The sequence below is a fragment of the Bos indicus genome, chromosome 13, assembly GCF_029378745.1.
Source record: "Bos indicus isolate NIAB-ARS_2022 breed Sahiwal x Tharparkar chromosome 13, NIAB-ARS_B.indTharparkar_mat_pri_1.0, whole genome shotgun sequence".
NCBI classification, from domain to species: domain Eukaryota; kingdom Metazoa; phylum Chordata; class Mammalia; order Artiodactyla; family Bovidae; genus Bos; species Bos indicus.
In genome coordinates this window covers 6486377-6514193 of record NC_091772.1, presented here as the reverse complement: position 1 = coordinate 6514193, position 27817 = coordinate 6486377, and the positions used below count along the sequence as shown (strand labels likewise).

General features: G+C 41.1%; 1 protein-coding gene across 1 annotated transcript in view; it reads right to left on the bottom strand.

Moving 5' to 3' along the window:
- Positions 1–27817, bottom strand: part of SPTLC3 (serine palmitoyltransferase long chain base subunit 3) — a 150035-nt gene that overhangs the window by 109278 nt on the left and 12940 nt on the right. The window contains exon 2 of the mRNA XM_070800699.1: positions 2530–2712. Coding sequence (XP_070656800.1) covers positions 2530–2712 — 183 coding nt within the window. The remainder of the gene's footprint in view (positions 1–2529; positions 2713–27817) is intronic.

The window sequence follows — 27817 nt, the reverse complement described above, 5'->3', positions numbered from 1 at the left end:
AAATTACATTATGTACATTACATAATTCCACATATAAATTACATTATGATATTTGTCCAACTTACTTCACTTACTATGATAGATTTTAGGTCCATGCATGCTACTGTGAATGGAATGATTTCATTCTTTTTTCTGGTGGGGTAGTCCTAATTCCAACCCTTAAGCATCTCTTGGCCTGTCTCTCAGGGCCTATCACTAACCTGGGCCCAGCCCAAGGTATCATCTAGATTTTTTATCAACCTGGACTCTGCCTCAACCTTTTAATTGGATTTTTTTCTCTTTTTTTGGTCCCTGTGTTGTCCTCCTGCAATCCATTTTTCGCATTGCAGTGAACACGATCTTTCTAATCTGCAAATCTGCATTCCTCCGCCTGAAATCCTTCAATGCCTTCCCATTGTTCTTATAACAAATGTCTATGGCTTATAAAAACCCCTTATAGTAAGGTCTCTGCTTGCCTCTCAAGCAATCTTTCTCCCCACGTAATCCCCCTCTCACAACATTCTGATCATTAGAATTCCTTGGTTCCTTACATGTTCAATGTTTTCTCTTATCTCTGGGCCACTTCACACCATATTTCCTTTCCTTGAAGACTCCTTCCAGCTCATCTTGCCACACTCGTTGCCTTATTACTTACTCTTCAGTCTTTAGATGTCAATTTAAGTTTCTCTTCCCCCCAGCAGGCTTCACTGAACACCAAGTCCTGGTTAAATGCTTCTATTCTTTGCCTCCTTGATGTCATCTACTTACCTCTATGGTTCCTCTTATCAAATTCCACTGCAATTGCTTCTTTTGTGGTTAGCTCTCTACAGCCATTATCTGCCTCAGTTATTCCTATGTTTCCAGACTGTTGTACAGTGCCTGGCACAAAATACACACTCCAAACGAATCTGACTTGCTTGACACAAGCAGCCCTCTTACAGACTGTCTTCCTTTGTACCTTGCTCAATAGGCAAATACCTGCTCACCACTCAGGCCCAGCATAATGCCTTCCTAACTTCCTAAGAGAAGCACAGGACACAGATCCCTGTTTTCCATATCAACTTCCTCCCCATCATCACTTTTTATCATTTGTTTTGCTCATGAGTCTTTTTTTGCATACCAGACTTCAAATTCTCTGCTGGAAGGACCTATATTTTCTTCTCTATTAGTCCCCATTACTTGGTATAGGGACTTCCCAGGTGGCATTAGTGGTAAAGAACCCACCTGCCAATGCAGGAGACATGAGATTTGGGTTCGATTCCTGGGTCAGGAAGGTCCCTTGGAGGAGGACATGGCAACCCACTCCAGTATTCTTGCCTGGAGAACCCGATGGACAGAGGAGCCTGGTTGGCTACAGTCCATGGGGTCGCAGAGTCCGACACGACTGAAGTGACATAGTACACGTGCATTTGGAGTAGAACATACGACTTAGTCTTTGCTAAGGTAAGAGAGAGTTCAACAGTCAAACTGGGCCTGATTTTCCCTTGAAGGTATGCTTAACTTAATTCCAATTTGGTAATTCCAAGATAAGTGTTCTACATGACCTGTTCATGGTTATGTTGCTATAATAAGAGCTTAGCTTACTGTGGGTACTGGTCAGTAAGTTATAGGATTCGAGATTCTCCTATTACATGTGTCAATGATGCTTTACTTAGATATGGTCAAGGCTCCATCGTGTGGAATAATCTGTGGCCACAATTGTATATTTTAAAGCAAGTTTTAGGGAAAAAGAGATTCATGGCATCGTATATCATTTGAACCAATGTTGGAAAACATGGTAAAAGGACACAGGCTCTTCACAGATTTCTGAATATTTTCCAAGTTGTCCTGTTAGCTCTATGTGAAAAGGAGATGATGTAGACATTTATACATTCACTATTGAAAGTATCCAGATCAGTGGGTCTACACTGAGGGTGATATTCCACTTTGTAAGGCATTTGGCAATGTCTGGAGATATTTTTTATTGTCACAAGTATGTGGGAGAGTTCTAATTGAATCTAGTAGGTCAAGGTCAGGGATGCTGTTAAAAATCCTGCAATGCTTCCCACATCAAAGAATTACCCAGTTCGAAATGTCGATAGTGCCACAGTTGAGAAACTCTGATCTAGATGAAACCCTGACCTCATGTCACTCAAAAACACTTTCCTAGTCCAGTATAGAATATAAATAATACTCAGCTCACAACTAGGAGATCAGAATACAGTCCCACTCATGCCCTCACTTTCCGATTTTGATTTTTTACCTTTAAAATGCTATTTTGAAATCTATCTCATGGGATTGTTTTAAAAATTATATTTGTGATAATGTACAAGGAAACCTTTAGTTTAGCCTGGCATCTAGTAATTGCTCAATAAATATTGTAAAGAAAATAAGTCCATGAATACATGGGTAACTTTGGGGGCTTTTATGGGGTTCAGGGCAATAGAATTTGCCTTGAGTGGTTGCTGAGCATATCACTCTTTTCGGGATCCGTACATGCATTATCACTTACGAGCACACTTCAGAGAAGAATTGACATTGACAAAGACTCAGGGAGCTGCTCATGCGTACCTTTTGTTCTTCTCTCTCCACGGCTGCATTGCATTTTTCTATTCCCCAGTTCCTCAGAAAGTCCCTGAGATAGCCAAATAGCGTTCCGATTCCATATCCCAAGTAAGTGAAAACCATAACATGAAGAGGTGCTTCCTCAAAGGATTCCACAATTGGCCTGTAAAAATTTGAATTTCCGTTTTGCTGAAAAGACAAATGGAAATGGAAAATGAGCACTCTTCCACTACAATGAACTACAACACTGAAAATTTTGAACTTTCAATCTTTTACATGTCAAAGAGCACATTTAAGATAAAGAAAATACTTGGAGAAAATTGGAAGTTGATCACTGAAGAAGGTAATCACCAGTGTACATTTTATTCCACAACTCTTAAAGAAATAATTGATTCAGGCAAAAATTATCAACAGATTCTAAATCCGTTAAGTGAAAAAATGAATGAGGAATAGGGTTTTTGCAAGATACCAAAGTATCACTCTGTAAATTACTCCTTAATCACAAACCTGGGATTACAACCTTAATCAGGGAATCCAATTCCATCAGAGATGTTAGGACAACTCACCACTCTATACTCTTATCATGATGTAATATTCAATACACTGACGACATATTTAAGCTGAATTTAGCGAAACTCTAATATCTAAATTCCATTTTACAAGAAATATCAGGTAAATAACTTCATGAGGAGATAATCAGATAATCCACAACATGGGACTTTCTATATGACAACTGACTTGTGTTTGATTTTATTTTTTTTTTCAATTTTTATTTGTTTACTTGCAGGATCTTTCACTGTGGTGCACTTGTGGAGCTCAAGCTTAGTTGCTCCACAGCATGCGGGGTCTTAGTTCCCAGACCAGGGATCAAACCTGCATCCCCTGTACTGCAAGGCAGATTCTTATCACTGGACCACCAGGGAAGTCCCATGACTTTGTTTTTAAAAGCAAAACATAAACAAGTGGGACTACATGAAGCCAAAGACTTCTGCTCAGCAAAAGAAATGATCAACAAAATGAAAACTCACCCTACAGAATGAGAGAGAATATTTGCAAACCACATATCTGATAAGGGGTTGATAATAATAAGGAACTCATACAAGTCAAAAAACCAAGCAATTCAATTAAAAATGGGAAGAGGACGTGAATAGACAAAGAAGACATCCAAACAGCTAACAGTTACATGAAAATGTGTTCGACATCACTAATCATCTGGGAATGCAAACCAAAATCACAAAGGGATATCACCTGACATGTTCTAACACGGTTGTTATTACAAAATAAAAGAGAGAGAGGTAGCAAGTGTTGATAAGGATGTGGAGAAAGGGGAACCTTTGTACATGGCTGGTGAGAATGTAAATTAGTACAATCATTATGGAAAACAGTGTGGGGTTTCCTCCAAAAATTAAAAGAATTACCACATGATCCAGCTATCGCACTTCTGGGCGCATATTCCTAGGAAATCAAATCAGTATATTGAAGAGATATTTATATTATTCACAAGAGCCAAGATATAGAAACAATCTGTTGATCAAAGCATGAATGAATGAGGAGAATGTAGCTTGTGTATACACACACGCTAAGTATCATTCAGACACACACACAAGACAATTCTGTCATTTATGACAATGTAGATGAACCTAGATTATATTATACTGAGTGAAATAAGCCAGACTCAGGAAGACAAATGCTGCATGATCTTACTTATATGTGGAATCAAAAAAGTTGAGCTCACAGAAGTAGACAGTAAACTGGTGGCTTCCAGACCATGGGTGGGAAAAATGGTAAGATGTTGGTCCAAAGGCGCAAGTCTTCAGTTATAAGATGAAGAAATTCTGGGGACCAATGTACAGTATGGTACCTAGAGGGAGTAATAGTGTATAGCATACTTGAATTTGCTAAGACAGTAGATCTAAAGTGTTCTCATCTCACACACACATACACTCACATGCTTAGCTAGGTGAGATGACAGGTATGTTAATTAGCTTGATTGTGGTGATAATTTAATAATGTATACATATATCAAATAACATTGTATACCTCAAATACATAAATTATTATTTATTAACTACACCTCAGTCAAGCTGGGGAAAAAAGAATGAAGGGTAGGAGAGGGGACTTAAGAGACTCAAGTGTACTGTATGTTTTTCCACTAGATCCTCTTTTATTGTAAAAAAAAATGGTAAAAACACATATTTTAAACAACTGTGGAAACCCAAATGTGGACAGGAAATGTATATTTTTGAGGATTTGTTATTTTTGTTAGGAGTGATGGTAGTTGTATAGTTGTGTGAGAGGATGTTTTAATATTTGTCAATGCATGCTGAAGGCTTAAGGAGGGTGAAATGTTATAACCATTTTCTTTCAAATGGTTCATCAAAAATTAAATACATACATAAAGCAATTTTGGGAGAATTCTGAATCTAGATGCATTAGAGACTATATTGGAGATTGTTATATAATTTTTTTCATATGTTATAAAATTTTTTTCTGCATGCTTGAAATTTTTCTTAGTAAAATGTTAATGAAAATATTTCTCTAGTGACTCAGCAGTAAAAAAAATCTACTTGAAATGCAGGAGCTGCAGGTTTGATACTGGATTGGGAAGATACTCTGGAGAAGGAAATGACAACCCATTCCAGTATTCTTGCCTGGGAAATCCCATGGACAGAGGAGCCTGGTGGGCTACAGTCCATGGGGTAGCAAAAGAGTCAGACACCACTTAGTGACTGAACAACACGCAGCAAATGTCACTGGTAAGTAGACTTTAAATATCTGTGCAGTCCAATCCAGTTCAGTTGCTCAGTCACGTCCGACTCTTCGCAACCCCATGGACTGCAGCACACCAGGGTGGTGTCATCTGCATATCTGAGCTTATTGATATTTCTCCCAGCCATCTACATTCTATCTTGTGCTTCATTCCACTTGGCATTTCTCATGATGTACTCTGCATATAAGTTAAATAAATAGGGTGACAATATACAGCCTTGACATACTCCTTTCCCAATTTGGAGCCAGTCCGTTGTTCCATGTCCCATTCTAACTGTTGCTTCTTGACCTGCATGCAGATTTCTCAAGAGAAAAGTAAGGTACTCTGGTAGTCCCATCTCTTTAAGAATTTTCCACAGTTTGTTGTGACTCCCAAAGGCTTTGGCATAGTCAATAAAGCTGAAGTAGATGTTTTTCTGGAACTCTTTTGCTTTTTCTATGATCCAACAGATGTTGGCAATTTGATCTCTGATTCCTCTGCCTTTTCTAAGTCCAGTTTGAACACCTGGAAGTTCTCAGTTCACATACTGTTGAAGGCTAGCTTGGAGAATTTTGAGCATTACTTTGCTAGCGTGTGAGATGAGTGCAATTGTGCGATAGTTTGAACATTCTTTGGTATTTGCCTTTCTTTGGGATTGGAATGAAAACTGACCTTTTCCAGTTCTGTGGCTACTGCTGAGTTTTCCAAATTTACTGGCATATTGAGTGTGGCATGTTCACAGCATCATCTTTTAGGATTTGAAAGAGCTCAGCTGGAATTTCATCACCTCCACTAGTTTCGTTTGTAGTGATGCTTCCTAAGGCCCACTTGACTTTGCACTCCAGGATGTCTAGTTCTAGGTGAGTGATCACACCATTGTCATTATCTGGGTCATTAAGATCTTTTTTCGTATAGTTCTTCTGCTTGTTCTTGCCACCTTTTCTTAATATCTTCTGCTTCTGTTAGGTCCATACCATTTCTGTCCTATATTTAAATATCAAAGCATTTTTGTTTCTGGTTAACTAATTTGCATATAGTAGCTTAATTTTTGCTCAATGCATTAGTGAATAAAGTATTCCTAGTGTTACTAATTAATAAATATTTACGCATTCATTCATTTTTTTAATTTTTAAATTTATTTATTTTAATTAGAGGCTAATTACTTTACAATATTGTATTGGTTTTGCCATACATCAACATGAATCCGCCATGGCTGTACAAGTGTTCCCAATCCTGAACCCCCCTCCCACCTCCCTCCCCATACCATCCCTCTGGGTCATCCCAGTGCACCAGCCCCAAGCATCCTGTATCCTGCATCAAACCTGGACTGGCGATTCATTTCTTATATGATATTATACATGTTTCAATGCCATTCTCCCAAATCATCTCCCCCTCCCTCTCCCACAGAGTCCAAAAGACTGTTCCATACATCTTTGTCTCTTTTGCTGTCTCGTATATAGGGTTATCATTACCATCTTTCTAAATTCCATATATACGCGTTAGTATACTGTATTGGTGTTTTTCTTTCTGGCTTACTTCACTCTGTATAATCGGCTCCAGTTTCATCCACCTCATTAGAACTGATTCAAATATATTCTTTTTAATGGCTGAGTAATAATTGTGTATATGTACCACAGCTTTCTTATCCCTTCATCTGCTGATGGACATCTAGGTTGCTTCCATGTCCTGGCTATTATAAACAGTGCTGCGATGAACATTGGGGTACACGTGTCTCTTTTAATTCTGGTTTCCTCAGTGTGTATGCCCAGCAGTGTGATTGCTGGGTCGTATGGCAGTTCTATTTCCAGTTTTTTAAGGAATCTCCACACTGTTCTCCATAGTGGCTGTACTAGTTTGCATTCCCACCAACAGTGTAAGAGGGTTCCCTTTTTAACATAGATAATGCAATCCTCAGATTCTCCATTTCCAAATGAGATGACCCATAACAAGTGTTTTGATCACTTTTAGTGATTTACAGGAAACTGTAAAGTGCCTACTAACACTTAATATACTAATTTAGCCTACACATGTATATTTAGATTGACGCATTATATAAGATGCCATGTACCACCATGCCATGTATGGCCACCCAAGATGGATGGGTCATAGCAGAGAGTTCTGATGAAACATGATCCAGTAGAGGAGGGAATGGCAAACCATCCCGGTATACTTGCTGTGAGAGCCTCATGAATCGTATAAAAGGACAAAAAGATAGGACACCAAAGATGAATCCTCCAGGTCTGAATGTGTCCAATACGGTGCTGGGGAAGAATGGAGGAGAGCTACTAACAGCTCCAGAAAGAATGAAGTGGCTGGGCCAAAGTGGAAATGATGCTCAGTTGTGGATGTGTCTGGTGATAAAAGTAAAATCTGATGCTGCAAAGAACAGTGTTGCATAGGAACCTGGAATTTTAGGTCCATGAATCAAGGAACATTGAATGTGGTCAAGCAGGAGATGGTAAGAATAAACATAGACATCTTTAGGAATCAGTGAACTAAAATGGACAGGAATGGGCAAATTTAATTCAGATGAACATTATGTCTACTACTGTGGTCAAGAGTCCCATAGAAGAAATGGAATAGCCTCCATAAATTAACAAAAGAGTCAGAAATGTAGTACTTGGGTGCAGCCTCAAAAATTGCAGAATGATCTCTTTTCATTTCAACATCACAAGCCATTCAACATCACAGTAATCCAAGTCTATGCCCCTACCACAAATGCTGAAGAAGCTGAAGTTGATCAGTTCTATGAAGACCTAGAAGACCTCCTAGAACTAACACCCCAAAAGATGTTCTATTCATCATTGGGGATTGGAATACAAAAGTAGGAAGTCAAGAGATACCTGGAGTAACAGGTAAGTTTGGCCTTGGAGGACAAAAATGAAGCAGGGCAAAGGCTAACTGAATTCTGCAAAGAGAAAGCATCAGTTATAGCAAATAACCTTTTTCAACAATCCAAGAGATGACTTTACACATGGGCATCACCAAATGGTCAATACTGAAATCAAATTGATTACATTCTTTGTAGCCAAAGATGGAGAAGCATATACAGTCAGCAAAAACAAGACCTGGAGCTAACTGTGGCTCAGATCATCAGCTTCTTATAGAAAAATTAATGCTTAAACTAAAGAAAGCAGGTAAAACTACTAGGGCAGCCATGTACAACTTAAATCAAATTCCTTTGAATATGCAGTGGAGGTAATGAATAGATTCAAGGGGTTAATTCTTCAGTGTGCCTGAAGAACGGTGGATAGAGGCCTGTAACATTGTACAGGAGGCAGTGAACAAAACCATCCCAAAGAAAAAGAAAAACAAGAAGGCAAAGTGGTTATCTGAGAAGCCCCTACAAACAGTTAAAGAAAGAAGAGAAGTGAAAAGCAAGGGAGAGCAAAAGAGACACTGATGTATAGAACAGTCTTATGGACTCTGTGGGAGAGGGAGAGGGAGGGAAGATTTGGGAGAATGACATTGAAACATGTAAAATATCATGTAAGAAACGAGTTGCCAGTCCAGGTTCGATACACGATACTGGATGCTTGGGGCTAGTGCACTGGGACGACCCAGAGGGATGGTATGGGGAGGGAGGAGGGAGGAGGGTTCAGGATGGGGAACACATGTATACCTGTGGCGGATTCATTTTGATATTTGGCAAAACTAATACAATTATGTAAAGTTTAAAAATAAAATAAAATTAAAAAAATAAAATAAAATAAAGACACCAAAAAAAAAAAAAAGAAAAGCAAGGGAGAAAGTGAAAGTTACATCAAATGAAATGCAGATTTCCAAAGAAGAGCATGGAGAGACAAGAAGGCCTTCTTCAGTGAACAAGGTATAAAACGAGAATAAAACAACAGAAGGGGAAAAACTAGAGATCTCTTCAGGAAAATTGGAGCTATTAAGGGAACATTTTGCCTAAAGATGGGCACTATAAAGGACATGAACAGTAAAGCCCTAGTAGATGCTGAAGAGATCAAGACGAGATGGAAAGAATACATGGAAGAACTGTATAAAAAAGGCCTATGGCTATGGTGGTGTGGTCAGCCACCCAGAGCCAGACATTCTGAGAGCAAAGTCAAGTGGGCCTTAGGAAACACTGCTGTTAATAAAGCTAGTGGATGTGACAGAATTCCAGTAGAACTATTCAAAACCCTAAAGGATGATGCCATCAAGGTGTTGCATTCAATATGTCAGCAAATCTGGAAGACTGAGCAGTGGACACAGGACTGGACAAGGTCAATCCTTATCCCAGTTCCCAAGAGGGTGGTACTAAAGAGTGTGCTAACCATCAGACAATTGCACTCATCTCCCATACTAGTAAGGTCATGCTTAAAAACTTGCATGCTAGGCTTCAGCATTATGCAAACCAAGAACTTCCAGACATCCAAACTGGATTTAGAAAAGGAAGAGGAACCAGAGATCAAATTGCCAACATTTGCTGGATCATAGAGAAAGTTAGGGAATTCCAGAAAAACATGGACCTCTGTTTCATTGACTATGCCAAAGCCTTTGATGGTGTGGATCACAATAAACTGTGGAAAGCTCTTAGAGAGATGGGAATACCAGACCATCTTACCTGTCTCCTGAGAAACCTGTATGTGGGTTAAGAAGTGACAGTTAGAACCCTGTATGGAACAACCAATTGGTTCAAAATTGAGAAAGGAATATGACGGGGCTGTCTGCTGTCACCCAGTTTGCTTAATCTATATGCTGAGTACATCAAGGGAAATGCCAGGCTGGATGAGTTACAAGCTGGAATCAAGATAAGTGGGAGAAACAACAACAAACTCAGATATGTGGATGGTACCACTCTAATGGCAGAAAGCAAAGAGGAACTAAAGAGCCTCTTGATGAGGGTGAAAGAGCTGGCTTAAAGCTAAATGTTAAAAAGCAAAAGCAAACGAGGATCAGGGCACCCAGTACCGCCACTTCATGGCAAATAGGGGGAGAAGAGGTGGAAGCAGGCTTTCTTCTTGGGCTCTAAAATCACTGTGTATGGTGACTGTAGCCCTGGAATCAGACTACATTTGCTTCTTGGGAGGAAAGCTATGATAAACCTAGACAGTGTGTTGGAAAGCAGAGACAGTACTCTGCTGACAAGTGTCTGTCTAGTCAAGGCTATGGTTTTCCCAGTGGTCATGTACGGATGTGAGAGTTGGACTGTAAAGAAGGTGGAGTGCCAAAGAATTGGTGCTTTTGCACTGTGGTGCTGGAGAAGACTCCTGAGAGTCCCTTGGACAGTAACGAGATCAAACCAGTCAATATTAAGGGAAACAAACCCTGACTATTCATTGGAAGGACTGATGCTAAAGCTGAAATTCCAGTGTTTTGGTCATTTGATGTGAACAGCTGACTCATTGGAAAAGTCTCTGATGCTTGGAAAGATTGAGGGCAGAAGGAGAAGAGGGCATCAGAGGATGAGATGGCTGGATGACATTCCCGATGCAATGGACGTGAACTTGGACAAACTTTGGGAGATGGTGTGGGACAGAGAGTCCTGGCATGGTGCAGTCCATGGGGACGCAAAGAGTCAGACATGATTGGGCAACTGAAAAACAGCAAATTATGTAAAAATCATGCTAATTTGAAATAATGTCTTTGTTACTGTCATAGTGTAAGCACCATTTGACTCCACCAACACAGGGTTCTACACTATATGCCTTTATTTCCTCTATACTGTTGGAGTTGCATGTATTTTTGGAATTAGTCCTGACAACCAAAAAAGTCTACCTGATAGATGAATATTTTTTATTTACATTATTTGGTTTTAAAGTAATTTTTGAAAAGCCTTTTTGTAATGATATTTTACACTTGCATTGTTCAGTCAAAAGCCCACAAAATCTTATTAAATCTTATTAAAATGGTTGACTCCTTATTTATCCATTACACCAGTGTTGTAATTGAGCAGGACCCTATGAAGCCTTCTCAGAATAGACCTCCACCCATGTCCTCCCCCTGCCTTTTGTCTGTAGAAAAACTAAAGTCAAAGAGTAAATTTAATCAGAGAAGGGAGAAAATGAAGAAAGAAAGGAAAATAGTCAAGCAAAACAAAATAATAATACTTTAGCCATTCAATAAATTCAGGGACCTTTAGCTTTTCCTGAATACTATAGATAATATTCTGAGCCTTGTCCTTTGAGCTATTTTGCAGATACTGAAAACCCCTGTCAGATGGGAGAAGGGAGCTGCAGGCTGCTCATCAGCATGTAGACCCCAGACTGGTTGGAACCAGAAGGTTGATGATGCTGACAACCTCACCACAGCCAATCAGAAGAATGCCCATGACCTGACCGTGCCCTGCCCCTTAAACACTGTGAGTCCTCACTATACCCTCCAGGGTGGGACACTCAGTTTGGAAGCCCACTGTGGCCCCTTTGCCTGGCAAAGCAATAATACTATCCTTTTCTACTTCACCCCAAACTCTGTCTCTGCATTTCTATTTAACACTGGTGATTAGAAGCCGAGTTTTGGCAATAGTGTCTTCTCTCGACAACCCAAACTAATGTTATTGGATGTTGCTTTTGTCTAATATCTCCCCCAAGTGCTACCTGATGGTTTGAAATAATGAAAGTGAGAGAGCATTGCTTAACATAAGGTCTGGAATGGAAGGTGAAGGAAATAACAAACGCCTTGCATTGGGGAGCACAGGGCACTAATTGGATGTCTTCTGTGAACCAGCAACATGCCAGGTTCTAGGAATTCCTAGATGAATGAGACAGACTCCATCCCTGCTCCTGAGATCGTGACCTCCCTCTGTGTCCTCACACCAGTCCTAGGTCTGATGATGGCCAGTGCCAATCTTCGGCTCCCTTCCTGGGTTCTGTTCTCTGTATGACCTTTGAACTGCATCCATCTCCAGCATTCTTGGTGACCTGCCAACCCAGTTAAGATCCACCTCCTGGTTCTTTCCACAACATAGGGATATGTAAGGGGATTCCTTCCTTCCTTACTTGTCCAGACTCTAGCAAAAGGGGCTGAGAGCCTCAGGAAATAGATCTGATAAAATTTCATAACTGGCTAGGTATAAGGTCAAGGGAGAGATCATGACAGTACCGGGGAGGAATGTTACTGGAATGTGGATAAGAGGAAGAGGGGAACAGAAGGAGACCTGCGCATGGGAGGAGACAGTGAGTGTGCATGGAACCTGCTGAGTTGGGGTGCTGTCTGCTTGCCTAAGTGGAGTGTTTGGGGGCAGTTAGAGATGCAAGACAATCTCTTTAACAAGTGGTTCTGGGAAAACTAGTCAACCACTTGTAAAAGAATGAAACTAGAACACTTTCTAACACCATACACAAAAATAAACTAAAATGGATTGAAGATCTACATGTAAGACCAGAAACTATAAAACTCCTAGAGGAAAACATAGGCAAAACACTCTCTGACATAAATCACAGCAAGATCCTCTATGACCCTCCTCCCAGAGTAATGGAAATAAAAATAAAAATTAAATGGGACCTAATTAAAATTAAAAGCTTTTGTACAATGAAGGAACCTATAAGAAAGGTGAAAAGACAGCCTTCAGAGTGGAAGAAAATAATAGTAAATGAAGCAACTGACAAATAATTAATCTCAAAAATATATAAAAAGCTCATGCAGCTCAATACCAGAGAAATAAACGACCCAATCAAAAAATGGGCCAAAGAACTAAACAGATATTTCTCCAAAGAAGACATACAGATGGCTAACAAACACATGAAAAGACGCTCAACATCACTCATTATCAGAGAAATGCAAATTAAAACCACAATGTGGTACCATCTCATGCTGGTAAAAATGGCTGCTATCAGAAAGTCTACAAACAACAAATGCTGGAGAGGGTGTGGACAAAAGGGAGCCCTCTTACACTGTTGGTGGGAATGCAAACTAGTACAGCCAGTATGGAGAGCAGTGTGGAGATTCCTTAAAAAACTGAAAATAGATCTGCCATTCGACCTAGCAGTCCCACTGCTGGGAATACACACTGGGGAAACCAGAATTGAAAGAGACACATGTAGCCCAGGGTTCATTGCAGCACTGTACAATAGCCAGATCATGGAAGCAACCTAGATGTCTATCGGCAGATGAGTGGATAAGAAAGCTGTGGTACATATACACAATGGAATATTACTCAGCCATTAAAAAGAATGCATTTGATTCCATTCTAATGAGGTGGATGAAACTGGAGCCTATTATACAGAGTGAAGTCAGAAAGAAAAACACCAATACAGTATATTAATGCATATATATGGAATTTAGAAAGATGGTAACGATGACCTTATACACGAGACAGCAAAAGAGACACAGATGTAAAGAACAGACTTTTGAACTCTGTGATAGAAGGCGAGGGTGGGATGATTTGAGAGAATAGCATTGAAACATGTATATTGCCATATGTGAAATAGATGACCAGTCCAGGTTTGATGCATGAAACAGGGCACTCAAAGCTGGTGCATTGGGACGACCCTGAGGGATGGGATGGGGAGGGAGCGGGGAGGGGGTTCAGGATGGGGGACACATGTACACCCGTGGCTGATTCATGTGAATGTATGGCAAAAACCACCACAATAGTGTAAAGTAATTAGCCTCCAACTAAAATAAATAAATTAATGTAAATGAGAAGAAAGAAAAAGAGAAAGGCCTGGCTGAAGTATAAGATGGGGGACTCAGCTACTTTGAGTGAGCCATGGTTAAAGGCAAACGTGATAAAGGACAAAATAAAAAAGAGTAGGAAGCATGGGACCAAATTTTGGGACCCCCTGATTTTAAGGGCACCATAGATGAAGAAGGGTGGGTGAAGGGTGCCAGTGTGGGTGACTTCAGAACCTTGATGTAACCTGCTCACAAATGAACCCCTTTGGCTGATTTAGAGGATGACTAAATCACACGTGAGTATATGATCAGTTGCTCGGTCATGTCCAACTCTTTGCAACCCTATGGACTATGGCTGCAAGGCTCCTTTATCCATGGGATTTCCCAGGCAAGAGTACTGGAGTGGGCTGTCATGTCCTACTCCAGGGCATCTCCCCAACCCAGTGATTGAACCCATGTCTCCTTCATCTCCTGCATTGGCAGGCAGATTTTTTACCACTGCGCCACTTGGGAAGCTGGCCAAGTCTCATAGGCACATATAGGAAGAAAAACTTTCAGGACATTCAAGGCCATCCTGTGAGGATAGTGTGTTTTCCCCTTTTCCTTGTCTGACCTTAAAGCCCTTACTGAGCTCAATATATGGCCAAATCAATGGGAACTTTTTGCTTGAGTTGGCTTTCAGGCAAACCTGTGCTGTATGTAACAGACCGTCTACCTCTATGGAAATAAAACCCTCAGTTGGGTGCAGAGACTGGGCTTCTGTAACCCTTTTTTTTTTTTTTTTTTTTTTTTTTGCCCCTGGGATTTGTTCTGGAAGATAGTTTTATCATGAAGAAGGGGTTTCCAACAGTGTCTGTTGGCCTCAACTGGTATCTGCTATACTGTCTCTTATATGAGTTTATTTTTAATTTAATGTAATTTTGCTTGGCAGAAAATGAGATACCTTCATGGAGAGCAATGTTATTTGGAAATGTATAGGTCTTTCTTAATGGATGAAAAATAACACATTCACTGAATTTTTTAATGAAAATTGAAGTTGGTAGCACCTCTTGGGAAGGGTTTCTCAATCTGGTATTGGATAATTCTTTTGAAATATGAGAATCTGTACTGTCAAAGTAAATAAAGCTTAAAATCTTGCTTAAAAGATTTGCTAGCCAAGGTCAACACAGCGTGGTAATCTGTGATGCACTTCCTTTGTTCTACCTATTAGAAATACATCTTTCGATGTTCTACTTTTTCTTTTGTAGCTTGCTGCTGCTGCTGCTAAGTTGCTTCAGTTGTGTCTGATTCTGTGCGACCCCATGGACAGCAGCCCACCAGGCTCCCCCATCCCTGGGATTCTCCAGGCAAGAACACTGGAGTGGGTTGCCATTTTCTTCTCCAATGCATAAAACTGAAAAGTGAAAGTGAAGTCGCTCAGTCGTGTCTGACTCTTCACGACCCCATGGACTTCAGCCTACCAGGCTCCTCCATCCATGGGATTTTCCAGGCAAGAGTACTGGAGTGGGGTGACTGGAAACCCCAATAGATCCTGAACTACCTTTCCCAGAGTGCCTGGTCATTTGGGACTCGGCGACCCACTGTGGGCTGTTTACTTCCTGCATTTCCATCAAGTGATGGAAATGAGCATGCGTGCTGTGCATGCTAAGTTGCTTCAGTTGTGTCCAACTCTTTGTGACCCTATTAGCTGTAGCCCTCCAGGGACTGTAGGATTCTATAAGCAAGAATACTGGAGTGGGTTGCCATGCCCTCCTCCAGGGGATCTTTCCAACCCAGGGATAATACCTGTGTCTCTAATGTCTCCTTCATGGGCAGGCAGGTTCTTTACCTAGATGGAAATGAGCAGGTCCATTCAAATGAGCAGGTCCCTTATTGGCTGCCTGTTTTTCACTGCTGTAGGCTAACATTGGGCTTTCCTGGGCTCAGGCAGTAAACCAATCTGTTTGCAATGCAGGAGACCAGGCTTCAGTCACTGGCTTGGAAAGATCCCCTAGAGAATGGAATGGCACCCTAATCCAGTATTCTTACCTGGAAAATTCCATGGTCAGAGGAGCCTGGTGGGCTGCAAAGAGTTGGACAGGACTGAGCAGAGCACAGCACAACAGGCTACTATTAGAGAGGATAGGAAATAAAAAATATAGCCTCTTTTCCCCAGAATTGATAGCATAATGCTGTGGGGGTAGGGGAAAAAGTATAATCATAACATTGAGCAAAAAGTAATGTCATCAGAGTGACACAAATGGAGAGATTGTATCACATGGGATGATCAGGGGTGGCTCCCTAAAGAAAGGGACATCTGAGCCCAGTCTTGAAGGGAGGCAGGGCCTGATGGCAGGGAGGGCTCGGGTGGGAGGGAGACTGCCTGGCTTCGGATTCAGGCATTTCACTTGCTGACTGTAAGACTTGGTGCAAGTCACTTAATTTTTCTTGCTCTCAAATGCCTTCAATGTAAAATGGAGCTAATAAGGTTTCTGTTGTTGTTCAGTAGCCAAGTCATGTCCGACTCTTTGTGACCCTATGAATGCACACCAGGTTTCCATGTCTTTCACCATCACCCGGAATTTGCCCAAGTTCATATCCATTGTTTATTTTGAAAATTAAATTAGATAATAAACGCAAAGGACCTGTCCTAGAGCAAACACTCATTAAATGTTCCTGAAATCTTCTGAGTGCGATGATAAAGGGAACTGCTAGAATGAATGATACTGCTTTTAGAGAAATATTTGGGAAAGAGAAAGAATATGTATAGAGCCTTGGCCAGTACCTATATGTAGGGAGAAGCAAGAGACTGAGGACCCATGAGGAGGCAGTAAATGTGAGAGGGGACAAAGAGGTGGGGGTTAGAGGCATTGGGGGGTTGTTGTTGAGATACTGAAGTTGAGAAAGACCATGAAGCTTGGGTCATCTGGAATTGCAGCAACCACTTGTGGCCACAGGTGAAGACAGTTATGCACAAAAGATGGTAGAAAGAGGAAATGGAAAGACTTGATCCTTGATGACCAAGAGTTAAGGGACCAAACCAACCAATCCAGGGACCATCCAATTAGAGACTCTTCCCAACTCTAGACTTATTACATGAGAATAACAAAATCTTATTTTTAATCTCCTTAAATTTGAGTCTTCCAGTACTGGCAGCTGAGGATCCAGCTGATCCAGTAGATCAGGTCTCTTCCCCAGTCAAGAGAGTAATAAGAACTGTAAGTGAGAGGCTGGTGGAGGTGAGTGGCACTGGTGTTCACCTAGTATTCACAATATATTCATCTCAGTTATTTCTCCTGAGCATCCATTCTGGTTGGCTAATGAGTGCCCGGTTCTGACTGATAAGTATACCTTCCTTACTGAGTGTGTACGCCGTATGTTGTGTTGTGTGTGTATAATAAACTTTCACTCACAGTGGCAGCTAAAACTCAAAGCAGCGCTCTCCTCGGTAGAATCCTCTATTTTTATTCTAAGACATTTGAGAATCTTTTTGACTTCAAAGTTGCCATTTATTTCTCTTCTAAAATACTTTGGAATGCCACTTCGATTCGGCTGAAGTAGTAGAAATGATACAGCTCCAAAGCTTATGGAAGTGGAATGAAGCAAGAGAGATGAGAGTGCATAGTTCTACCGTAGCTGGAAGGGTACTTAATATCTTAAAGTTGCATTGCATTTTAAGAAATGAGTATTGTAATCACAGTCTGCTATAGATATAAATGTTTAGAAATGCTTTATCAAACTCCTATGTCTAGTCTAACTCGTATCATCTTGTCACAAACATGTGGGCTGCTTTCATTTCACATCCTGATACCCTGATTTTTATGCCCTTCCAAACCTTCTCTCACGCTGACACGTTCCTGTAATTTTTTTGGTGTCCACTCCTTTTTTGAATGTCCTCTGTTGCCCGCCTCCTTTACGCCACCCTTTATACACCTTTGCCTGCCTAATATCCACTGTTTAAGACCTAGGTCTGTCTTCACTTCCTAAAAAGATCCAGGCTGGGTGTTCTCACTGCACAACACCATTGTAATACTCATCACATTGTATTACAAAAATATTTTAAAAAGACAGGTTATTTAATAAAAGGACAGAAAATAAAGGATCACTTGCAAAAAATAATAGCTGTTATTATCTCTCACTTAGGCCTTTTGAATGTTTCAAATATTTTCACACTAATGTCCATTGTGGGGGAGACTGGCTGTGAGCATCAAACCACTTCCCTCTCCTCTTTCTCACAGCTGGGCTACAACTCCCATGTCCGTTGCAGACAGCGTGATGGTGTGACTGAGTTCTGATCAGTGTGAAATCGGTAGAAGTGAAACGTGCCATCTCTGGGCCTGACCTGTGGCTCTCTCCTGACCCGTCTCTTTCTCTCTTTGCCCTGTTGCCATCTGAATGCTGATGGCTGTTGTGACCGTGGAAGCTACCCAGTCTAGTCTGCAGAGCTTTTCTCATCCTGGTGACCTGAATGACCATGTGGAGCAGAGTCCTCACCATTTACCCCTCCAGATTCCTATAAGTGCCCATTGGACTTCATGGGAGTGAGAAATAAACTTATATCGGGTTCTGCCATGAGATTTGGTGGTGCATTTTTTAAAGTATTGTAACAACTGTTTTTATTTTGGCTGTGCCGAGCCTTTGTTGCTGTGTGTGGGCTTTCTCTAGTGGTTCGAGGGTTACTCTCTAACTGTGGCATGTGGGCTTTACGCTGTGGCGGCCTGTCTTGTGGGGCACAGGCCCTAGAGTGTACAGGAGTCAGTAGTAGCACCCCGTGGGCTCAGTCGTTGTGGTATATGCGCTCAGTTGATCCTGGGCATGTGGAATCTTCCTGGACCAGGGATGGAACTGTGTCCTTTGCATCTACAGGTGGATTCTTAACCACTGGACCACCAGGGAAGTCTGGTGACTCATTTTTTAAATATTACCTTAATATTATTAAAATATTATCTTGAAGAATAGATACTTCATGTCTAAATCTTGCTTAGAAGGGTTTGGAAGAAGCCTGGGAACTAAGTTACTTCCCCAAGGAAAAGAATACATCAGGACCTGTCTGCATTGGCCAATATTTTAATTTAAATCTGGCGAGTGTAAATTGGCGTGGCCATTGTGGAAATGGTATGAAGGTGCCTCAGAAAATTTTAAAACAGGACAACCGTATGATCAGGAGTTCCACTCCTGAGTAATTATCTGAAGAAAATTAAAACATTGATTTAAAAAGATATATGTACCCCAATGTATGTATGTACAGTGTGTGTGTATGTATATGTGTGTGTGTAATATATATATATATATATATATAAATGGAATAACACTCTGGTATTAAAAAATAATGAATTCTGCCATTTGCAACCACATGGATAGACCTGGAGGGTATTATGCTTAGTAAAATAAGTCAGAGGAAAACAAATACTGTAATTTCTCTTTTATATGTGGTATCTAAAAAACTAAAACAAATGAATATAATAAAGCAGAAATAAACTCATAGATACAGAGAACAAACTAGTGGTTACCAGCTGGGAGGGGCAAGCTAGGGAAAGGTGATTAAGAGGTACAAACCACTATGTAAAAAATAAATCAGATACAAAGGTGTAATGTACAACACAGGGAATGTAAAGAATATTCTATAATAACTTTAAATGTAGTATAATCTATTCAAGTATTGAATCATTTTGTCATACACCTGAAACTGTATTGTAAATCAACTATAATTTAAAAAAAAGATGAAATGAGATAATCAATCAAATCAATGTTGCCCAATGATTCTGGGCAAGCTTATTCCAGAAAGCTGAGCCAAAGATTTAATTCTTGGTATATTGAGCATCTCTGTGTGAAGTGGTGCATGACAGAAAGAATCACATTAAAAGATTTAGGCCTCGGTGTCCACAGAAGTCAGAAAGACAGACAGACAGGTAATAAACATGGAAATTCTTGAAGGCACAAGGTCTTTATGTATTAGCTACTCCAAACTTTCTTTGTCATGGTGCACAAGTTCAGTCGTTGAGAGGTCAAGTCGCTTTCCCCGCGTTTTCGGCTTGCCCATCCACCACCACCAGGGAAGTTAGGGAACAAGTCAGGGCAGCCCATGAAGAGTCCCAGGCTTCCACAGTGGGAAGTGAAGGAGTCACAGAAAAGGTCGGATGGCTTGGAGGGACTAAATGAAGTCCTTAGGAGCGAGCCACACGAAGATCTGCGTAGGAGTGAGTGAATGAGACAGAGCCAAGACTGGGAAACGCTGAGGGAGGAGGTGAGGGTCTCTCAGGACAGGAGAATCAGCACAGGCACTTCGTGGTGGAAACGAGAGGAATGGGACCTTGCAAGGACCTCATTTCCTGCCTGTTTGGAGATGAAATGTGTAGTGCCTACTGGAACCGAATAGGCCTACACAGCAGGATGAGCCAGACCTTTCCCAGGATCTTGCCTGATTTGACGGCTGGGGTGGAGTCTCTAAGTCAGGTGGACATAATTGAACTTTGGAACAAAGTGGTCATCCATCATCAGCCTGTAATGACCGCAGTCTTCTAATCTTACCTACAGCCAGCTGGATCACTTGAGGAGCACAGCTTTTCTGAAGCTATCCTGATAAGCCAGAGAAAGCAATGCACACGTGTTTCAATATCACTGAGATTAACTACCACCCACTGTCTTCTTGTTAAGTTATAATTCCTCAGTCCAGGTGAGAGAGCGTTCGTCAAGTTAAGTTTTGAGGTGCTCAAAACTTAAACTTCTGAGACATGACAGATTGGAACATATTTCAGAAATAAATTAGCCATGGGACTGGCTCTTTTTCCTTCCCAGATGGGCACGAGTAGCTGTCAACTCTCCTGAGAAGGCTGACTACCATGTTTATGCAGCTATGCCTGGCAGTGGACGAGTCATTCGGGTCGTTTTATCTTATGACTTCCATCCTCCTGGTGCTTATGGGCCAAGGAGGGGCGGGGGGGAGAAAATATTCTTATCTACCTAAAACCAGCTGGATCACTTGAGGAACACAGAGCTTTTCTGTGCATGCAGAATACATCTCAGGACCAGAGACCAAGAAGTCTTCAGTGACAACATCTAATCTAACAACATCTAAAGCAGTGGAAAAAGCAAACCAGAAATTTAATGGCTTTCCATATTTATACATTTGTTCATTTTTTCCCTTCCTTTCTTTTTTAATTTTCTGATTGAAATATAATTTTTTGTTTTAATTAGGAACTCTTTTTTAATTGAAGTATAGTTGACTTACAATGTTGTATTAGTTTCAGGTGTACAGCAAAGTGGTTCAGTTACATATATACATGAATCTATTCTTTCACGGAGAAGGCAATGGCACCCCACTCCAGTACTCTTGCCTGGAAAATCCCATGGACGGAGGAGCCTGGTGGGCTGCAGTCCATGGGGTCGCTAAGAGTCGGACACGACTGAGTGACTTCACTTTCACATTTCACTCTCATGCATTGGAGAAGGAAATGGCAACCCACTCCAGTGTTCTTGCCTGGAGAATCCCAGGGATGGGGAAGCCTGGTGGGCTGCTGTCTCTGGGGTCGTACAGAGTTGGACACGACTGAAGTGACTTAGCAGCAGCATTCTCTTTCAGATTCTTTTCCATTATAGGTTACTATAAGATATTGAGTAGTTTCTTGTGCTACACTGTAGGTCCTTGTTGTTTATCTATTTTCCATATAGGAGTATGTATGTACTAATTCCAAACTTCTAATTTATCCCTCCCCCTGCATTTCCCCTCTGGTGATCATAGGTTTATCTTTTACGTCTATGAGTCTATTTCTGTTTTGTAAATAAGTTCATTTGTATCATTTTTTTTTTAGATTTCACATATAAGTGATATTATATGATATTTGTCTTTCTCTTACTTAGACTTACTTAGTACGATTATCTGTAGGCATATTTGTTCAGTCATTTAGCCAACAAACACATTTGTTTATTTGTTGTCCATGGCTTCCTTCTTGCCATAAAACAGAGATGAGTAGTTGGGACAGGAACTGCATGCCCCAAAGAGCTGAAAATATTATCTGGCCTATTGCAGAGAAAGTTTGCCAACTCCTGGTCTAAAGGGAAATGCAGATGCAAAACAATTACTTACAAAAAGGGAAATGATGAATAAGTCATGGGGCTATGGAGTGGATAGGACAGGATCTGACCTTGTAAAAGAAAAGAGAAAGGTCTCCCTGAAGAAGACAATGCTTAAAATAAGATCTGCATGAAATTAAAAGATGTGTGCTACTTGGAAGAAAAACTATGACAAACCTAGACAGTGTATTAAAAAGCAGAGATATCACTTTGTTGACAAAGGTCCATATAGTCAAACCCATGGTTTTTCTAGTAGTCATGTACAGATGTGAGATTTGGACCATAAAGAAGGCTGAGCACCAAAGATTTGATGCTTTTGAATTGTGGTGCTGGAGAAGACTCTTGAGAGTCCCTTGGACAGCAAAGAGATCAAACTAGTCCGTGCTAAAGGAAATCAACCCTGAATATTCATTGGAACAACTGATACTGAAGCTGAAACTCCAATCTTTTGGCCACTTGATGAGAAGAGCCAACTCACTGGAAAAGACCCTGATGGGCAAGATTCAGGGAAGGAGGTGAAAGGGGGTGACAGAGGATGAGATGGTTGGATGGCATCAAATTCCAGGAGATAATGAAGGACAGGGAAGCCTGGTGTGCTACAGTCCATGGGGTCACAAAGAATCGGACGTGACTGAGTGACTGAACAAAAAGTCAGTAGGATTTAACAAAGTGCAGTGTTCCCAGCAGGAGGAAGAGCCTGGGAACTGTGGGGAGGGAAGGCGGTACGGTAGCAGGCTGGCAGGGACTAGTGAGGGGCTGGTCAGTTCTAAAGGGGAAATGTCATCCACTTTGTCCATCATTAGTATTCCAGTGCCTAGAAGGTCATCTGATACGAAGTAGGTATCCAACAAATATCTGTTGAATAAATGGATAAATCCGCTGGGGAGGTTGTACAGAGTTTGTAAACTGAGTTTAGGATCAGAGGTTTGATCCTAAGGGAGGCCATTGATGAGTTTTAAGCAAATGCTGGTTTAAAATCTGATCTGATATCTGATATCTGTTTTCATAAGAGCCCCTGCAAAGCCATGAGTGGATCTTCAGGGAACCCCAACATTCAGTGATTCACAGTGATTCATGGTTGTGTGGTTGGTAATTCTGACAAAGACAGATAGCTTATGATATCGCTTATATGGAGAATCTTTTTAAAAAAATCATACAAGTGAACTTATTTATAAAACAGAGACTCATAGAGAGCACACATATGGCTAACAGGGTGTGTGTGGGGGGTAAGGATGGCAGGGAGGGATGGACTAGGAGTTTGGGATTGACTGTACACATTGCTATTTGAAATAGATAACCAGCAAGGATCTTTCCATTCTGCACAGAGAACTCTACTCAGTATTCTGTAATAATCTAAATGGGAAAAGAATTTGAAAAAATAGATACAGGTGTATATATGTATACACACACACACACATATACAGCTGAATCATTTTGCTGTATACCTGAAGCTACCACAACATTGTTAATCAACTACACTCCAATATAAAATTTAAAAAGTCTTTCTTGTATCCACTGAGGAAGAATATTTGATGAAGCAAACTCATTCTGCTGATTCTGAAAGTTGGGACCTACGAGCCAAAATCAAAAGGAAAGTGTCTCCTAAGCTACCTGAGAGTGAATTAACACCAGAGATGAGCTTTGCCGCACAAGTGAGGTGTGCGCTGTGGCATTCCTTTCTCTTGCCAGGCAGCTGGTGACTCATAGGTCAGTTGAAACGAGGGTAGGGCTCCAGAGCCACACAAAATGTGGTCCTGAGTCATTTGGCTGAGCTCAGGGAACTGAACTTGAAGTATAAACAATGGCTTTTCTCTTTGAATCAAATGGAAACACTTTCTTCTTGGCCTTTGATTATGCTGAACCCTCTGAACCCCAACCAGAACTTCTCATTCCCTGAAGATGGACCAAGCGGTACCTGCCATTGAGTAACCTGAAGAAGCAGAAAGCCCCCTACCAAGAAAGTTGCACTGGTCTCCCTTCCCTGTGTGTTTATCAGGATTTGGCTCATGGTTTCACAGACCTATTCTCCTTTACCCTCCTTCCTCCTCTGCCCGTCACCCTATAAAATCCCTTATATTTGATGCACGTCTAGAACAGTCTAGGTTCAGTTAACCTATAACCTGGCTCATTCTTTGCTTGCCTTTGAAGAGAGAATGTGTCCTTAAAGAGGCACTGCTTGAATGCATACAATTTCTCTGGCTGAAATCTTCAGTTTTCATAGAAGGCAGTGTGCATTTGATTTTCCATGAAAACCTTTTGCTTCTTGGAAAAGTAGACATAATGTTTCCAACCAACCAATTTCCCAAGAGTATGGTACCACAATGATTTGTTTCTTTGCTTCCAAGAAAACCTGATAACATTCACGGTCACACCTGTAATTATCTGATTAACTTTTTTTTTTTTTTAGAAAAAGTTATTCTGTACTGTGGTATACAATACAGAAAAAAAATTAAAAGTAACTTCTCCCAGAGCAAGGCTAGTCTTGATTAGTTTTTACCTGTACTCCTGAATCAACCATTTAGAAGTTACAGGCATTTTTTTTTTTTTTAACCATCATAATTTATGGGCCCTAAGTAATGGACAGACACAAAGCATGAGTCATCTGACTGGTATAAAGATTGATATAACACTTAAAAAACGTAAACTGATATTCACAGCCTATTTATTTCAGCCATTGGGTCATTATCCCAGGCCACCCTGTGGAGAACTTTCGTGTCTTTGCATATAGGCAACTATATGCAGTAGGCTTGGGAAGAACTAATCAGTGAGAAGCATAGTCCAATGAATGAAATGGCAGCCCCTCTTGCATAAACTTACAAACCAGTCCATCAAACCTTACGTCAGTTGTGGGGTTTACCCAGATACCCTCGTTATTTGCATGGTTTGGCAAAAGACCTTGTTGTCAAGGGCTCCACCAGGGTTTGTTTTGGATTCTGCACTTTGAGAAACAGTACTGTGTAGAAGCTCTAGAAACTGGCAGTGGACAGGCGTCTGTCTTATCCCGGATTAGCCGTTCTGAGATATTGGGCAAGTGAGTCTCAGTTCTGTTCTTTATTGAGAAATATGTTGCTAAGACCTATACAATGAGATTTCATGCTTCTCTGAGATCTGAGATCAATTCTGCTATGAATATTCTAGTGTTTGAGAATATCTGAAGCCCAGTTTCTTTCAGACTATCAAAGTAGATGACTGGGAAACAGGCCTTGTTGCAAGACGTAAGAATCCTTACCACATCATCAATGTCATTGCTTCAGGGAACTTCAGCAAAGGAACCAAGAAGTGAATTGACTTGCATTCCCATGCTGGGTCTGGAAGCAAGCCTTCAAGATGGCACACACACTTAAAAATGAAATTGAGGATTCACGAAGGCTCAGAAGAAGGTAATTCTGAGGAACACACATGCTATATGCCATAAACATGTAAAGACAAAGGTCAATGATTTTTAAAGAAAGATTTATAGGAAGTTGTGCTATCTGATGTGCCATGTAAAATCACTTTGCTGCCTGGCTATGAAAATCTAAGATAGGAATTAACATTATTCAAGACTTGTACAATCTCATAGATTTAAAAAAATTACTACGACTGACCCCCAAAGCTGCTCTTCTAAGTGTAATGACCAAAATAGCACTTCATATCTTGCTATGAATATATCTACTGAAGACTAGAGGCACTGATTTTTTGTAACTTCCTGCCTGTTCTTGTGAGGAATAGTTGATGCAGTTGGTATGCAGAGTATGGGCCTACTGTGTGTCTAGTCCTTTGAGACTCTTTATTTTTCTTTGGTCTCATTATTTTTCTGAGCCCAGTTTTTTCCATCCATGAAATGGGTCAACAGCCTTCAAAACTTCACAGCATAGTTGTGAGAGTCCAACAAGATCTTGGATATAAGGATCATTACAGCTGATGCTGAAAGTTAAAAGGGGCCAGGCAAGCACTGGTTAAGTTTCAAGAAATCATTTTGAGTCTTTGCATGTGCCATCATATTTACTTCTTACACGGGATCCACTGGGCAGACACTACTATTATCCTCATCTTCCAGATGAGGAAACTGAGGCACAGAGATTAAATCACTTTCCCAAGGCCACAAAATGATGATGTGAAGCTGAAATTCAAGCCCAAGCAGTGCTAAGGGGAGGCCCTGCTCCCAATCTCTATATGATGGTTCAGTTTAAGAGAACAGTGGGGCTGTGAGATGTGGCAACCATTTACGCGATACTGCTTGGGTGCATCTGAGTTACTTCAGTCATGCCCAACTCTTTGTGACTCTATGGATCATAGCCCACCAGGCTCCTCTGTCCATGGAATTCTCCAGGCAAGAGTACTGGAGTGGGTTGTCATGCCCTCCTCCAGGGGAATCTTCCCAACCCAGGAATTGAACCTGCGTCTCATGTTTTCTGCATTGACAGGCAGCTTCTTTACTACTAGCGCCAACTGGGAAGCCCTTATGTGATATTAGGGGTCGTAATAGCCTCCTAATACTTGCCTTCCATGTGGGTGATTATCTCACTTCTTTGGATCTTGGATCCTTATATGTGAAATTTGAAAGTGATAGGTGAGAATTAACAATATTTCAAAAAGCATAAACATTTGGCGGGATCTTGTGTGTGGCAGCAATCATTAACTCTAAATAAATATTGATTTCTCTGACATATTTTTTCTAAGATACACAAAGAAGGAGGCTCCCTCTGTGTGTCTTTTATTTGGAGAAATAGGAAAAAAGAGGTCTTTACATCTTACATGAGACAAATGCAATTTTGCAGCATCAATTTTGAAGTCAAAGCTAAAGAATTTGCAATTGCAGGTACCACTGCTGCTGCTGCTAAGTCACTTCAGTCGTGTCTGACTCTATGCGACCCCATAGACGGCAGCCCACCAGGCTCCCCCGTCCCTGGGATTCTCCAGGCAAGAACACTGGAGTGGGTTGCCATTTCCTTCTCCAATGCATGAAAGTGAAAATTGAAAGTGAAGTCGCTCAGTAGTGTCTGACCCCTAGCGACCCCATGGACTACAGCCCACCAGGCTCCTCGGTCCATGGGATTTCCAGGCAAGAGTACTGGAGTGGGGTGCCATTGCCTTCTTCGGCAGGTACCACTATGAATCATCAAATACCTTAGTCCCTGCCTGATTACTTTTACAGGTGGGAGGTTTCCAATAAAATGGATCTTTCCAGAAAGGTCCTTGGTCGAGGTATCAAGAAACTGGAATGATGAGGGTGTCTCACACTGGTGTGACCTCTGAGATAGCCACTTAGCTTTGTTGAACCTCATTACTCCACATGTAAGAAAGACAGGGCATGGAATGGAAATGTAAGAATTTCTATACTAAGTTCCTTTCCTGTTCGCTGGATTATACTAAAGAAAAAAAAAAAAGAGGAAAATGGCTCTTGATCTCTGCAGAACTACAGAGGTACAGCAGGGGAGTTTCTCAAGAGGGAGCGGCTCTGCTGAGTCCTTATTTCATCTCTGCTGTGCTGGGCTAAGTCGCTTCAGTTGCGTCCGACTCTTTGCGACCCTACAGACTGTAGCCCTCCAGGCTTCTCTGTCCATGGGATTTCGCAGGCAAGGATACTGGAGGGGGCTGCCATGCCCTCTTCCAGGGGATCTTCCTGACCCAGCGATCAAACCTGCGTCTCTTATGTCTGTTGCGTTAGCAGGCGTGTTCTTTACCACTAGAGCCACCTGGGAAGCCCATCTTCCATCTCACTAGATGTGAATTTACACACCACTCAGTTGTTTTGTCCAGAGGTTAAGCTCTCCAATGTCAAGTGAGTGGTTTTTATAAATCTTGCTACAGTCAAAACTACATTATGGAACTCTTTCCAACAAGAGAAATCAAAAGGTGATATAAGCCAAAATTCAATGTAAATTTTGCCTCAAAAGAAAAAAAAAAAAAAGAGCTATGGACAAATATTGCAGTCCGGCTAATACTTAG